The 16,502-nt window shown below is 34.6% G+C and overlaps 3 protein-coding genes across 9 annotated transcripts; all 3 read right to left on the bottom strand.

The window, feature by feature from the left end:
- Positions 1 to 2,593: 2,593 nt before the first annotated feature.
- LOC108486276 (J domain-containing protein required for chloroplast accumulation response 1) lies at positions 2,594 to 7,523 on the bottom strand. Of its 2 annotated transcripts, XM_053027904.1 has the most exons (8): positions 6,066 to 7,523; positions 5,152 to 5,780; positions 4,625 to 5,065; positions 4,324 to 4,385; positions 4,035 to 4,100; positions 3,860 to 3,937; positions 3,427 to 3,603; positions 2,594 to 3,020 (listed from the first exon to the last, which is right to left on the bottom strand). In XM_053027904.1, exons 1-8 carry the CDS (start codon positions 6,476 to 6,478, stop codon positions 2,982 to 2,984), a joined length of 1,905 nt encoding a protein of 634 aa, XP_052883864.1. In that variant the 5' UTR covers positions 6,479 to 7,523; the 3' UTR covers positions 2,594 to 2,981. The 2 variants fall into 2 exon arrangements, with proteins under 2 accessions (XP_052883864.1, XP_052883865.1); XM_053027905.1 differs by lacking the exon at positions 4,035 to 4,100 and having other exon boundaries at positions 6,066 to 7,192.
- Positions 7,524 to 7,663: 140 nt separating this feature from the next.
- LOC128279234 (probable protein phosphatase 2C 55) lies at positions 7,664 to 11,818 on the bottom strand. 6 transcript variants are annotated; one of them, XM_053027911.1, is made up of 8 exons: positions 11,472 to 11,787; positions 11,024 to 11,115; positions 10,228 to 10,931; positions 9,808 to 10,132; positions 9,238 to 9,387; positions 8,528 to 8,818; positions 8,162 to 8,250; positions 7,664 to 7,916 (listed from the first exon to the last, which is right to left on the bottom strand). In XM_053027911.1, exons 2-7 carry the CDS (start codon positions 11,024 to 11,026, stop codon positions 8,230 to 8,232), a joined length of 1,494 nt encoding a protein of 497 aa, XP_052883871.1. In that variant the 5' UTR covers positions 11,027 to 11,115; positions 11,472 to 11,787; the 3' UTR covers positions 7,664 to 7,916; positions 8,162 to 8,229. The 6 variants fall into 6 exon arrangements, with proteins under 6 accessions (XP_052883871.1, XP_052883870.1, XP_052883866.1 ...); XM_053027910.1 differs by having other exon boundaries at positions 7,664 to 7,922; positions 11,472 to 11,786; XM_053027906.1 differs by having other exon boundaries at positions 7,664 to 7,922; positions 10,228 to 11,115; positions 11,472 to 11,818.
- Positions 11,819 to 12,137: 319 nt separating this feature from the next.
- On the bottom strand, positions 12,138 to 14,538 carry LOC108485609 (cytochrome P450 734A1-like). Its single transcript, XM_017789468.2, has 4 exons — positions 13,921 to 14,538; positions 13,263 to 13,507; positions 12,802 to 13,165; positions 12,138 to 12,720 (listed from the first exon to the last, which is right to left on the bottom strand). Exons 1-4 carry the CDS (start codon positions 14,407 to 14,409, stop codon positions 12,301 to 12,303), a joined length of 1,518 nt encoding a protein of 505 aa, XP_017644957.1. The 5' UTR covers positions 14,410 to 14,538; the 3' UTR covers positions 12,138 to 12,300.
- Between the last annotated feature and the right edge of the window lie 1,964 nt (positions 14,539 to 16,502).

Below are 16,502 nucleotides of genomic sequence, written 5' to 3'. Positions count from 1 at the left end.
TTGGTTGGACAAAAACATTAACTAATATTATTTAGACATGTTCAGTTTTTGGTATACGATAAAGACAAGTTGGAGAAGAGATTTGTGAAAGACAGCAAACTTAGGCGGAACTGGTCGTGTTACCATTAACTTCACTTCAACTCGCTTCATTCTTTATTATTATTATTTTAAGATTTGTTTCTAAATTATTGATCAATAATTATTCAGTATTTCATTGATTAATTTTTATTAATTTTATAAATATCATTTTCATCATTATCGTTTAATATTATTCTTTTTTACTTTTCCATATTCAAATTTGATTTATTATATTTATTTTTAAAATATTAAAATATAGGTTAAAAATTGTTTTACATATATCCTCTATCTATCATGGAGACATCCTCGTCAAAGCATCGCAAGTACTTGACTCTATCTTCTTTGCCATGAGTTCTTTTAAATAATATATATATATATATATATATCAAAATTATATACGGTTTAATATGTAATTATATATATAAATTTTAATTTTGTATAATTTTATACATAAAATTTTAATTTGATCTAATTTTGTAAATTATTAACATAATTATTGATATAAAATTATTTTATGATTATATATTACATACATAAATAATTATATTTATTCACTATAAAAATAAATTAATATATTTATTTTTAAAATGTGTATAATTAAATTAAAATTAAAAATTTAAATATATATTTGAACTATGGTTAGAGTTTCACGTATATAATTACACAAAATTAAAATTTATATATATAATTACACAATTAAACTCATATATAATTTTGAGATTTATGCCTAAAAATACACAAACTAATTATTATTTATAACAGTTAGTTTGATCTCTATATATTGCAACATTAACATAGGAGTGACCAACTGACCTATTAAAGGCCGCATATGATAAGAGAAATCAACCCAACCCATATTTACATCTCATTCATGCCTAAGCAAAAGATTCTTTCAAGCACAATTTCCTTCAAGCTCCAACATCACTCATTTACCTTTTCGCTTTATTTTTTAATAATTTATTTAATTAAAACTTTAGCGACAGTTGTAATTTAATTGAATTTTTTTGGGATGATAAACTTCACACGTGTTTGTCATAGGATGCTGACGCACGTGTGTTCCAGCAAATTGTCTCTCCCTCTGGCATTGCTTAGCCATACTAATTCCGTAATAACTTAACACGTGAGATATGTTGCAGTTTGCAGTTACAGTCTCGTTTTAGCTTTGGCTGTTTCGGTTGACTTCATGTTCCCACCCAACACCATTAACTTCCTTAGTTGTCTTTTGAAACGCGTAATATCCACAACAAAATTATGTAAAAAAATTAAATTTCAATCTACTTTTTTTTGGGGGGGGGGGATATAATAATGAATGGCTCGTGAAATTCACATCCAATGAGAAGAACATTATGGTTGTACCATCATCAATCATCATAGGGTCCATATATGAAGGAAGAGTGCCGATTGGCAGTGGCATTGCCAGCTAACCCTTTACTGAGACCGACCTTGGTATTGTCTCTCTACCGCTTTAATAGACTTTGATTTGATGCATATCAATCAATCTATTTCAATAAATAAAAAGAGAAGTAACTAAAATAGAAAGAGCTCTTGAAATTGAATTAAATTGCATCCTTGTAATAATAGAAAGTTGAATTCAAGGAGTGGTTGATAGTTCCTATAGTTATCCTTCTCAACATATGTCACTGTCAAGTCAAAATAACATCAAATTTAGGCAGTGGATTTGGTGTAATTTAGTTGTCAAAGGAAAATCCATCCACCAACTTCTTATTTCCAATAATAATTTCTTTTAATCTTATTATTACTGGCTCAATGATATCGTCCTGAAATGATAATGGTAGTAATTTCAACCATAATAAATTAATTCCTACTTACTATAATCATCAAAAACAAATATTTATTTTTATCGAGTATTCACTTAAAAATTATTAATTTTATAAAATGATTTACATTAGTAGTGGATATTTTTATAAAGTAAAAAGAAATTACAAAAGGTGAAATTTAAATTTAATACATAATAAATCTTCAACATTTTAACTAAAATTTCGCATGCTTTTTTTTTTTTTTTTTTTTATATCATTCTGGATTTGTCACCCTTACAGTGAGGCAGCTACCATTCAAGTAACAGCTGATTACTATATATTGCTTACTATAATAAGGACAATGTAACGGGCAAGGGAAGAAGAGGGTGAAGGTAACACAAATTATGGCGCAGTGTCTGTGGTGGTAGCCCCAAAGATGACAATCTTTTTTCTTTTTGGATGTATTTGAAAACGACAAGTGAGTCAGAGTCAAAACGCAACAATGTTGCCCATAGTCATGACTGTCTCTGCACACATGAAGCCAATTTGCACCTTATCTGGTGGACCCTTTTTCTTCTCACTCTGATGGATCATCAGATAATGAAGCCAATGCTTTTAGGTTTTTAATCAATAAAATTGCATGCTTCATTTTCATATTACTCACACAATACTTAAAATTAACCGATGACTTTTTTCCAAATTTTCCAAATTCAATGGCCGGTACAAAAATATTAGTCAAAGTTAACGAAAGAGGAGTCTTTGCTGCACAAAATATTCTTCACTATAAGATGGTAGATGCCAGAAAGATGGGTAAATGAACACGAAGAATTGACCACCCGTACATCACCTTTATATTCTTTTTAGGCCATTACAATGTTCAAACAAGGTGAAATACCCCCCTTCACTTTAATTTTTTTTTTTTTGCAGAAACTGCAAACTAATAGGTACAAAGAAGGTGATAATGTTAAAAAGTTCTGTTCTTGAATCACATGCCATTGCTCAAAGGATATATGCATTTATATACATATACATATACATATTAAATTATCTGTTAATTCACTTATTTTAGTTGTTCTTCTAGTGTAACATTAAACTTGGAAAACTCGGATTTCTGTCAAAACTTAATCGAATATAGTCGTGGGATAATCACACCGGACCGAGTGAGTTGAAATGAGTCCATGCGTCCTGAAAATAACAAGCAGACATTAAGGAATTAAAGATTGACAAATTTAAATGCTATTGTCCTAATAAGAAGAAAAGTTGGCCGACTAAACAAACTGTGGCCAAACAACCGGTCATCCCATGTGTAAGAATTTTCAAACTTGTGGAAGTCCATAAGGGATCTGCCCCGAAATGTTCGCCCATTTGTCTTAACTTGGAGACAATTTTAAGTACAATAATTGATCATATGAAACAGATTTGGCAAGCCAGCATGGATTGACAAATGGCTAATTACTTCTGTTGTCACAGAGAGCTTGTTACATATGATAGAAGTGTTCATTGAGAATACACATATAAAAGACCATTCATCAAGAATCTATTGAATCAAGTCGACGCCATTTCAAGAAATTTATGCAAATTTATATATTACCTGCAGAATATCGAAGACTCGTTGTGCAATGTATTTTTTATCAGAGGCAGCACCCTTCTGCTGTAGCTTATCTGGATGTAGACACAGTAGAGCTTTTTGGTATGATCTTTTCACAGATGGTCCTTCAATTATGTCCACGAGAGGCACCGGCTTCCAACTGCTATCGGGCCAAAGAACCTGTGTGTACGAACACAACCGATGTTAGTCTTTTAAGAGACAATAGAAAGTTCATATTGGCCTCAGGTTCACATTTACATCAATGAAATACTGGACTGATAAATTCGAAATGAACTGTTGGGTTTTCGACCAATGTGGCTATGCCTAAAGCTGCTGAATATTTGAGGGCATTAATGAAAGTATTGACTTGAGAGTAATTCAGTGAAAACATGAGAGACAGTTTTACTTGAGATGAGATGGATCCGTTAGTACTTACATATTGTAAGGTTGACAAAAGCGAACGAATATTGCCTTGTTTTCCATTTGACCATTGCTGTATTTTATCATCTATGGCCTGCATTAAATGAGTACCAGCTGAAAGATCTGAAGCAACATGGATGTATGTGCAATTGGGCATAGGTTATAAAGCTATTTAGTATAATCTCTATTACCATGATTTCTTCAGGATCAATGCCAAATTGTGACAAAATTTTCTCTTCTGGCCTAAGTTCTTCCACCTGGTCAAAAGCCAGAGTGGACCAGCTCATTAGAGGTTCAGCCAAAATTATATCATTCCTCCTAACAAGTAACCAAGTAACAAATAATTCAAAGGTGTATAGTTTGGAGCTCCGGGGCCAATTTACTTATTAACCCTAAACCTGGTTTTCAGATTAAAATGCTGGATTCATAATGTCATTGGAAGTGTATGTTTGAACTCATAGAAATGGATGAGTCGCATACCAAAATGTAGTTATCAAATGACTCTGCTGGATCTTCAACAATAGTCTTGGAGCCATAAGAAACTGATGCCAACAGAGTAAGTGAATAATCAGTATTGAACATATGAAAAATCATGGTGTAGTAATTGAAAGAAAGATCAAATTATGTAGAAATAGAAACTATTTGATCGTAGCAGTTCATGTAAGTAATGAACTTGCCTCTACATGTGGTCCAAAGCACCAGAAGCAGATTATGCAGAATTCCAAGAACATAATGAAAAGTAAAATCCCATATAGAGTGAAAGGAGAACAGATAAACTAACCGGTATCATTCACCGAGAGATTGATGTTCTTATCGGATGCACCGTTACACATGTGATTCACAGCAGGAATATCAGAATATGATTTCTTCTTTAGCACATTGTTCAAGTGAATTTTCTCAATCCTTTTATTCATGCTAATACTTGGTTCAATCTCTGGCTGGACTGTACCTCTTTCCTTCCGACTAGAGCCATGATTCTCTGGTAGTGCGGTGTCCGTTCTAGGTTTCAATGAAGCATCTTGGTTGAAAATTTTGATGAATTCTTTAATCTTTCCTCTAACTCTGGCTTTTGTATCATCCCAAGAGTTCCTAGGGGAATGTTTTATTCTTGTTGTACTGGCTTCTACATTGTTTGAAGTAACCCTTTTCTTTACATCTTGTTTCTTGGCACTCATTTTAGAAATGTCTTTCCTTCCACAATTTCTAGTTATCTCATCATTGCCTATATATATAATTGAAGGAAAACAATACAAGAAACAACACATCAGCACCAAAACACATAATGTAGAAGTGGAATATGAGACTAACCTTGTTCGTCATCGTAGTCATTATTGAAAATCAAGTTCAGAGGTTTCGGTTGAGGCTTGTGAGTTGCGTTTTCAACTGCAGAAACTTTTCTCTTAGAAACATTCTTATCAGTGCTTTTATGCTTGTTTATGATTTCTGACTCGGACCTGGTAATGTTGCCTTCCTCGATAACTTGACCGGGCCTTATATCTTCATTTCTCGAATCAATTAGCGAGCCTACATTTTCACTCTTGCCGTGCTCTCCTCTAAAAGATTTACAATTATGCAGTTTATCTCTTGGTTCCTTTGCGTTGCTTTCACTTGTTATCCATCCATTAGCACTTGAGCACCTCTGCAGTTTATCCTTCCCTTTGAGTCTATCACTTCCCCTTAAAGGAATGGCTACTGGTACGCCTCCTATGTTTGCCCATTTGTATATTGAGAAGTGAAATCGGCTGCCGTTTTTCGAAATCTCCAAACTACTCGAATCTCCATTCGAATTGCATTTTGTCTCAGTCTCCACATGCTTAGTTGGGTTTGTCGACTCTCTCAAATAATTTAAGCCATTGGAAGCCCCATCCTTGCTTTTAGATGTGGTTAAATTGGGAAGGTCCATTCCTTTGTTCACTTTAGAAGGCTGGCTTGGAAGTCTGTTAATGGCAGCAAAAATAAGCCATTGGAGGAAACATGAAATCAGCTGGGTGAATTAAACCTGTTAAATGCCAAGTTTACTTCTTTTTTACCATAGAATACGTGGGAATGTATATAGATGCAACAGAAACATTATAGATACAAATGCAGCTGAAACTAGAAGATTAAAAACATAACTAAGAAACAAGACAAAAAAAAAAATCTGCAAAAACTGACAATATATATTGATTATGATCTTGTCTTTTTGTCCGGTAATATGTCAAAAATATGAAGGCAAGCAGTACCTCGATTGAGCAGGGAATGAACTGCCAAAAGGTTCAGGCTTTGGTGACAAAGATCTAGCCGGTTTTATTAACTGTGAACTTGGTGCAAAAGGGTCATTCATTTCATACTTCCTTGAAGAACTCGATGAATGGTTCCCTTGAAAAATATCATGGCAGAAATCACTTTTCGAGCGTCTTATCCGGGCCATCTCTTCTTCACCGAACACTGGCTTTTTGCTGAAACAAGACCATGGATTCCGTGATGATGAAGCAACAACCGGTTCATCAGTTCTTTTGAAGGCAGGTGATGAATGATCAGTGTTGTTTTCAGTTTCACCAAAACCATATTTTGTTTCTTGAATTAGTGGCCTCCTCGGTGCGCCACCGAAGACATCATGGAAGTCTATATCTGAGACTGAGCTTCCACGTGGCATCTCCGGAGAAGAACTTGAAGCCCTGAGTGTAGCTTGACGACTATAACCTGAAAGAACATTTCCTCTCTGAGAAAATCTCTCTATTTTGGGTCTTTAAACTGTCAACAAGCTTCCATAATTAGTTGAATCAAGTGGTACAAAACTAACATGTTTCCCATTGATGAAGCAAAGGGGGTTTCTTGAGAAGAAAATAAAATGTTTTGGTAGAGAAAGTTGGAGGAGGGAAAAGACAAAGACAAAGACAAAGACAGAGTGGGCATAGAAAAAAAAGCTTAAATGTTTGAGAAGTTTTTATCAAAGATTTGAAGCCACAAATCATCTGTGGGTTAGAGTTGAAAAATGGTACAGAAGAAACAAAGGGTAGGGTGTTACAGTCAATCATGCGTCATTGAATGAACAATTTTCAAAATTGTTGAAGGTTATTTTTTGGCGTTACAAGGTTGAGTCTGAGTTAGTTTTCCGCAAACCCATCCACATGATTTTCCTTTTTTCAGTCCTAAGATCTTCAGGATGAAGGAAAATAATCAAAGTAATGGTGTTTTGGTAGAAAAGTTCATCCAACTTCATAAGGACCCATGTGGCATGTAATTGATGCTTGGATGGTAAAGAGAAATCCCAAATTCAAATAGAGAAAAATGACCAGAAAAGATCTAATAAATTTGGCACTAGTATAGGGTTAAGGGGTTTGCATTGCATCAATACAGGGCCTACCTTGAATGCAAAATGCCTCCAAATTTCAGATCCAACTGGCAAAGATTAATGTAAGTAGGTTGTGTGCGGTCGCATCAAAAATTTATAATCAAAGACAACAACTTCCTATCTTGTGACACAGCTCACTTATATAAATTTTGATCATAATAGATAATGCAAAATTCGAAAATTGACAAATATCATAATTGCTTTTATAGAGTTTGATAATTTCAAGTACTATTTGCAACAAATTTAGAGCGAATTTGAAGATATTAAACCTCAAATATTTATAATCCAAATCCAATTAATTTCTCAATCTACCTTCCATGAGCAGTTTTGATTTTCATACAGCGGAGAACATACATTGAGGAGGCTTGTTTGATTCAGTGCTTCACCAGCATTCTATTGATCATTGAGAAGAGATGGGATCAAATATTCAAACTGCTTTGGCGATAGAAAGAAATTATCCAACGTTGTATAGCAAGTCATTCAATCTTTCAAATGAACAGGAGTCCTTTGTTTACTGAGGATTTCGTATACTAACGGAATGATATTAGTGTATTATTTATTATTAATTACAATAATGACAGGTGTTGAACATGGAGAGCATATCATCTCACTTTACTCCACGAACATAAAAGGAATCAGTGACAAAAAACCAAATCAAACAAAAGACAACTGGATAGCCACAAATCAAGCCAGCCAACTCAAGTTTCCTGGCTACAAAAGCTCCAAATCCTCATCAAGCCTTGTTCTCCCAAGAAGAAAAGAAAACATGTATTATTTGCATTTTTCAAGTAACTACAATGGATACAATGTAACGAAATGATAATTAACAAATACAAATGTCAGATTATTTATCACATCTAATTTTAATGCTTATGTATCAATGATACTTATTAGCACAACAAGAGGAATTCTCTTTTTCCTCCGAAACCAAAATATTTGGCAGTACTCCGGGAAAAAAATTTGGCAGTAATTTTTTATGAATACCTGAGTAAATGGTGTCACTCCCGATGTTCATTTCCATGTAGGTCAACCGGAAGGCAACTGCTCAGAATTCAACTCTTTTTGCTTGAAGCCTAAAAAGCAAGGGTAATTAGGTAAACAAAAATAATAAACTCTATTAATGACAGACATTAAACCAAATCCAGCAATTTGAAAGGAACAGTCAAATCATGTGTTAGGAAAGAAGAGCATGCAAACATGTTTTTACCAGGAAAAAAAAAAGAGTTTTTATTAGAAACTCTCAAACGCAACAAAAATTTTAACCTTTATATTCATTTCTCTTTGTATTTTGACTCCCCTAAAATGGGATAAAAGAATTTAAGATCAAATGCATGAGAGAAAGAAACATACTTCATCAGAGCTAGTAACATATGATACAACAACAGTTATGTCATCAAGTTTTCCACCATAGTAACGGAACCCAGCATCTTGAGCAGCAGTTGAGAAAGGAGTTTGTCTATCTCTAGCCTGTGCTCGTTCTTGTGCCAATGCTGCTATCTTCTGAGCAGTCACTTCAGGCCCAAAACCAGCTCTCAGTGCATGAACCACCACCGCAGTAATTTCATTATTGTACAAGTTATCAAACAGTCCATCTGTGCCAGCAATGATAACATCTCCTGGAGCAACGGGAACTGCAAAGATCTGATTTGAGCAGACAATTTAGATTGTTCAGATATTTCATAATCAATCAAATCATTGAAAGCCTCACATGCAATAACCAAGCCAGAAAATTTATTGTTCAAGACAGAAAAAGGGAAAGTATAAGGTGTAAAAGATGAAACACGAATCAAAATTGGTAAACCAATGCTTAATAAATAATTTAGATAACTATCAGTTCTCGAGAATAAAACGGTATCCTCTAACATTTAGATATTTAAGCTATTAACCACAGTAAACATTCAGCAAACACAACATCTAACATGTCAGGTCCACCAAAGCAAACATCCATCAAAGGTAGACGTTTTTCTCATAAGACTACACAATCAACATTTATTACTTCAAGAGTTGCAAGAAGTTATCTTTTCCCAGAATATGAGCACAAGAGGAACTTGTATAACTACCTGACCGGAGCTAGGTAAATCAGCATTATTTCCACTCTCAAGTTGATATGTGAAGTTAAAATCATGCTGCTGAACAGGGGATCTAAATATAGTACATCCATCCCGAACCACCATAAAACCACTGTCCCCCAAGTTTATAGCATGAAGTCCCTGCAGGGAAAACCCAAAAAATTGAATATACTATCCAGCGAGTAACTTCATTCCAAGAAAATAAAAAAGGGTAACTTAAGCAGTTTTGCTCGAAGAGAAATGTAGAGTAACAACAAAGCCTCAATTCTCAGACCCCACTCTTCATCATTTCAAGTTTTGCCTCATTAACAAAGATTTTACCCCCTACTAAGGTCATATGCTATGGAAAGTTTCTATGAATTGCCATTATGTGGATGGAATCCCTTACAGAAACTTTCATACAAAGATGTCCATTGTAGTCACTAATTTTTAGTTCATAAAGCAGATTATTGGTTTAGATGAGAGAGCTTCTGTTCAAAACAACTATCTCATGCAAAAGTTACTCATGTTGGAATAAGAAAACAGTACAAGATAGGCAAGCATAGAATAGAAATGGCTTACCTGGTCTCCAAGTGCTATGACACATGCTGTTGAGGAGCCTTTTGCCTTTGTGCTAGAGTGAGCTTTCTCTAAGACTCTTGCAGGGTTGATTGAACCCTTAGGCTCCTCTTGGATAGCAGATACAGATTTAGACATGAGCTCCCTAGAAAACTGACCTGCATCAATACCCAGATCAGCCCAGCCACCAACTCCATCCGCTAAACCTATTGCTTGTTCATCCGCGCATATGAAATGAGCATCCTCTCCTCCAGTATCTTCTTTATCAGGATGGGGAAGATAGCAAGAACCTGAGAGCAGCTTCAGAGTTTTGCCAGTAGAAATCTTCCTGTCATGATTGTCAAGCACAGTATAAATATAAATTGCTTAAAAAATATTGTAAGATTTAGTAAGAGGAAATTCAAAACTGCACAGAGATCATACTCTTCTGAACTGGGAACCTGTTCTTCACCTCCAGAATTATCAAAGGGAACATCACGGGCTGTCCCAGCTGATAAACAAGAAGGCGATGAACCATGGAAAGCTCTTGAACCTGACCCTGAGGAAAGATTACAGTTGCACCATCTTTTTCCAATACCATGCAAGAACTGTCCGTAGATTGCATAATTGTTAGGTTTCTCAAGACTTTTCAAACTTATTCTAGGATGTATGCTTCTGTTGCCATAAAATATATCAGCACTACTTGCAGACGATGAAAGGTGCCCATGCTTTAACTTCAATGAATCAACAAATCCACCAATTACAACTCCACAACTAGAAACAGCCATAGGACTACTCTGACATTTGCTCACAGGTGGTGCTATTTGGCTGGAGTCAACAAGTGCACAATCAATATGATACCTACAAACCTGGAAGGCAGGGCCTGAAACAGATGGAACAGAAACAGTTCGAGAAAATGCGCCCACAGCAGAAATGTTCCTTCCACGATTAACTGATAGAGAATCTGAGCATGCAGCCAAAACTGTCCCACTTGGCAAAAATCCTTGAAAATCAGCAAGTCCTGAGAGTCTTGAAGAATGAAAAAACCTGTAATTTCTAAACCCTAGCTTCCCTTTTCCCATCAGAATTTCAAGTGAATCTTGTAGCTTGCATTCCGTTCTCTGGATTCCATTCCGAACCGTACTCAGCTTCAAAAACAAAGCAGATGGCATCCTATCTTCTTAGGCAAAGCAAATTTGCTTCAAACCGTCTATTTTACAGAGAACGCAAAAGTCAATACCATATGAAGAAAAAATCTCCAAACTTTTTTGACACATCTAGACCATAGATAATCCTTGCTCTCCCTTTGAAAAATAGCAGGAATTACGAAACCTGAAAAGAGAAGTGTCGGCCGATAACAAGTTAACAATCAAACTAGATAAACAGAAACAAAAATAGACAAGAAACAAGATGTTGAACGGTAATACTGCAAATATCAATTATACAGAACATAGGAAAGTACGTAGAGCAAAGATTACCAAAGCTTAATTTAAATTCAAAATTGATACGTAACCTAAATCAGCCAAAGAAAGGAATCAAAACCTACCCAGATGATAAATCCAAATCAGTTGGTTAACATAACTATCTAACAGACAAAAGGAGAAAAAAATCATAAATTCCGTCAAACCGAAAATTTCAGAAGTCTACGCTCTAAAAATGAAAGTTAAATTAACAGGCGCGAAACTCACCTCTAAAAAGGCATCAAAGCCAAGCATATAAAATCAAAGTCCCGAATCCCCAAAAGCTCTGGGAAACTAGAATGAACCGGTTGTTTGGAGGGAAGGGCCGGAAACTGGTTCTGTTGTGGATGTGGAGTTCACTTAACGAAATCCAAAATAGAAGTCGAGAGTGTTCTGAGTTGGCGGGGAGCTAGGTCAATGAAACCCTAAAAATATTTTCGGGAGGTAAAATGGGAATCAAAAGCCGCCAAATTACCCTTTTCCTTTTTAGGATAAGAGTAGATTTTTAATGTTGACCAACTAATTGCGTACGTATTGACGGATTTGACTCGATGGCTTCAATTATATTCGGGATCTCGACGAGGATAGAATTGTCTTTTGTCATGTTTAATACCAAATGGGTCGGAGGAAGATAAATGGACTATTTTTTTTTTTGAACTTCTAATATTAGACATGAATTTGGATGAATTACGTATCCCATCGTCCATGTCTTGTACGTATCGAACATAATACTGATGTGATAGAAAGTACTAGAGAAAAATAACAATTAAAATTTGTTATTTCATTCTAATTTTTTAGGCGTAAGTTTTCATTTAATTTTCTATAAATTTCTTCTTTTCTTGATGTTGTATTTGGATTATTCAGCATTCAACTACAACAATGGTGGCTTCATACTTGGGAGACAAAATTGGAGTGGTTTTTTTTTTTTTGCTGGAATTCCCATTTAAGGAAACGCTACATCAATCTCACATAACAACAACGAGTCAGTGTTCACAAAAGCCTTGAAACCATATATACCATCTTTGGTATCTATTTTACATCGATAAAGAAGAGCTCTTTATTTCATAATCCTTGTCAAGCGTATCTGAATACCATACTGAGGCTGCAAGGTGATGAACAACATAGGAGCATGAACATACGTTGAAGACACTGCCAATGAGTATTGCCGGATAATCATGGCTAGAACTATTTTCATCTCCGCCATGGCTAAATTCTGCCCAACACAAATTCTAGATCCCAAGCCAAATGGAATGAACGAGGCTAAGTGCTTTCGGGGTTCTTTGAATCTTGAGGGCTTGAATTTGTTAGCATCTTCTCCCCATATATCAGTGTCACGATGAACAGCACTCAGTGCCAAATAAAGCTGTGTACCTGCAGGAACATCAAGCTTTCCTAGCTTAAAATCCTTGATTGCTTCCCTCATCAACATCACTGCTGGAGAGTATAGCCGAAGTGTTTCGTTGATTATCATGCTCACCTGTTCATTGAATCGTTTATGCAATTACAACTCTTAAACGTGAATCGACCAGAACCTGAGAAATCAATTGATAGAACTTACAATTTTTAAGTCACTCAAATGCTCTACAGCTGGAAGCATATCGGTTCCACATATGCCAAGCACTTCGTCTCTTGCTTTATCTTGCCATTCCGGATTCAATGCCAAAAGCAGAAGTGCCCATGATAAAGCATTAGCAGCTGTTTCTTTCCCTGCAAAATAAAAGGTCTTGCATTCGTTTATAATTTCTTTCTCTTCTAACCTCTCTTCTTTATCATCCTGATTCCTATATGAAGACATCAAGAGACTGAGTAGGCTTGAAGAGTTTTCTCCTCTCTTGCTGTTAGACCGGATCAGTGCCCTTACAGATTCACGAGTTTCATTTTCTAGTCTCCACCTCGCTCTATTATTTTTAGTAGGCAAAAACCTTGCACAACAATTACTTAAGCTTTTTAGTACAATATAAATATTTACATGAAGAAACTAGTTAATTTCTTACGAAAACTGAAATAAGAAAAGGTTACCTGAACCCTGGGATATAGATACTTCTTATCGCCTTTGAAAATAACTCCATCTGCTGTTCTTGTAGCATAAAGATACGTTTTCCTTCTTCAAAACTGCTACCGAATGCTGTTCTGGATATAACATCAGCTGAGAGGTTATGAAGTTCTTTGTTCACTTCCAATTCGAATTCATCTCTCCCACCTCTTTCTTCCTCCCATTCTTCAAGCATTTTCGTAGTAGCAGCTACAATTTCGGGTACCCAACCCTGCAGTTAAAAGGAGTTTTGTTCAAAAATAGTGTTAGTTTGAGTTACATGCATTGATAATCAAGATTTTCACCCCCTTTTTAAGGATGCTGTAGAATTCCACTACACTTGGTTTTTACATTCACAATTTTTTTCATGTCAATGTCTGTAACTTGTATGCATCACGTAAGCCCTTGGGCCAGACTTAGACTTAGACTTAGGCTTGTCACAAATACAATCAAGTGAAGTGAGATACAAGGCCCACGACTAAACTGTACCATAGATACTCTGTCTCGGCCATAAAAAGGGTACAGTTTAGATAACCCTTTAATTAAAACAAGATAGAAAACTTTCACTGAGCTGATAAATCATTGAATTTGAGCCCATAATTTTTTTATTAAAAAACACAAGTAGTATGAACAAAGGAATTTTACCTTAACTCTTTCCATGTTGAAGGCTTGATTTGCAATCCTCCTATGAAGGGCCCATTCTTCGCCTTTCAAACCAACGAGTCCCTGTCCGAAGAGCATCCTGGACATGGGGTTAAACCCGAGCTTATCAAACGACCCGGTTGTGTTCATGGTAACCTCCTTGATCATATCAGGATCCGAAATTCCCAGCCTGGGTTTTGACCCGAACCAATACAGAAACGGCGTCCCATACATGCCGGACCACCTGTGATAGAACGGAGCCACGCGGTGGAGGACATCGTGGTGGTCAACTGGAGCTGGCTTCAACTTAGCTTCTTTGTACAGACGTTGGATCTCAGCTGAGTTCCCAAAGATTGGACGGTAGCCAGGGCCCCTTACTCCTTGTTTCTGGAAATGGTTTTGGATCCTCCACGGGATCCATATGATGGAGTACACAAATTTCAAGACACAGATGCAAAGAAACGATATGAAAAGGAGAGTTAAATGATTCATACTTCAATAATCTTATAGTATCTCTAAAGAGTGTGGCGTAAGTTGGGAAAGATGAGGGAGAGAGCTGTTAATGGTGATAAGTCACATGGAGCGTTGAATATCTAAATTATATTTTTAATTCTGTAAAGTAATGCCTGCTTTTCAACAACTGTTGGACTTACATAGTCTACTTGTAGATTATTAAATTGCAAACGTTTATTGGCTTGTAAGCATCATATTCGGCCCCAAGTTTTCCCATATACAAGTGATCATTTGGAAATTGATCACACGATCCCTAGTTTCCCGCTCTTTTCTTTCATTATTTTATATTTGATATACGGCTTAGTGATTGTTATATTTGTTAGGGGTGTTCATTCTATAATGGATTCGAGCTATATGGATTATTTGTTTGTGGTATGTAAGTTGAAATGATTTGTTTTTATCAAGGGTATATATGGTTTAATTTGAGTTTTAGGTTATAGTTTGTTGTTTTATCCTGTATTGATAATTAATTTTTATCAAAAAATAATGTACATTGCATTATCAATGGAGAATAAGGGATGAACCTTAGAGATAATATTATTTGGAGGAACAACCACAAACCCCGAACATGACTGTAAAACAAACATAAAAAACATATAAAAATTAGATGCATTTGTTATCCGTGTGTTCAAGTTGGTTGAATTTTTAAATTTCTTTAACTGTTAATAATAATTGATTTGTTTTTATTTGATTTTTAATCAAAGATAATTTTCTAAGTAAAAAGTTTTATATAGTAATTTTAAAAATCTTTTATATAGAATTTTAAAGTATTTTTACTATTTAAAATATAAAATATTTTTATATCATAAAAAATTAAACTTATTATGAATAAAATAAAAATAAAATTCCATTTGTTTTTGTATATCTAAAGGTAAAGGGACACCAGTTCAAACAAAAGTTAACAATTAACCAAACCCTACCTTGTAATAAAGTTGTTCCAGCCCCACCTCTAACAAAATTTTAGGCATTAAAATACTAAAAATTTGGGCCCAACCTCACTTATATTAATTTTTAAAATTTATATGAAAAAAATAAAAATATAATACACTAAATGCACTAAAAATATTAAAATAAATATTTTTCAACAAATTAAAATAAATTTTAAAAAGTCTTTATACTTGAATAACACTAAGATAAACACAACTTAATAAGCAAATGTCTCTAAAATAGTAGCAAAATTAACTTTAAAACTAATGTTATACAATATTCAAACATTAACAACAAAATAGTCTCAACATAATAGTGAAATTGTAGCAAAATAGTGGTAAAAAGTGAGAAAACAACAACAACAAAAAAAACAACACGATTTTTTTATTGAAAATTCGAGTCAAACTAGGATCGAACCAAAAAACCTTACTCAAGGCTTGATCTGTTTTCTAAATAAGTCTTGTTTTTTTTTGTCAAGCTCATTTTTCAGATAGGTCTTCAAGCCGGGGCAACTCTATCTTGTAAACAGGGATGAAGTCTTATTGCTTAGCCAATATTCAATCTTTGTAAGCAAAGTGTTGAAGGCAAAATACTATCCTAATTAGGGGCAGATGGTAACGGTGGCAAAAGGTGGCCTTTCCAAATTTTGATAAATTTTAATATTTCTTTAATTATTTTGAAAATTTTAATTGAACTCTTCTAATTTTTTTTAAAAATTCTCATTAATCTTATAATTTTTTTAAATATTTTAATTAAACCCAATTTTTGTTTAAAAAATTATTCTCATTAATCTCTTAAAATTTTTGAAATTTTTAATTAGACCCACAAAATTAAGTCCCAACATCTACGACTCATCCTAATATAGTTTTTTTTAAGTTCAAAACTCGGCACCAGCCTTTCATTTATTGGTGTAGTATTTGAGAATAAAGGAGAGTGGAAACAATATATCAATACGTACATAATTCAATAGGTGAATATCTAGCATCAATCCTGACCAACAGTTACTTAATAGAACGATATTTAGAGTGAAAAACTAGTCTACTTAAAGAAATATTTGAGGCCAAAATATCCAAAAAAATCCCATGCATAATCATGTGTTGGTTGAAAAAGACATATGGTGAAAAATAGGGGTGAATATTTGATCG

This window comes from Gossypium arboreum, chromosome 5, assembly GCF_025698485.1.
Source record: "Gossypium arboreum isolate Shixiya-1 chromosome 5, ASM2569848v2, whole genome shotgun sequence".
Lineage (NCBI taxonomy): Eukaryota > Viridiplantae > Streptophyta > Magnoliopsida > Malvales > Malvaceae > Gossypium > Gossypium arboreum.
Note: the sequence above shows the minus strand (reverse complement) of the source record. Positions and strands in the feature narration are given on the sequence as shown.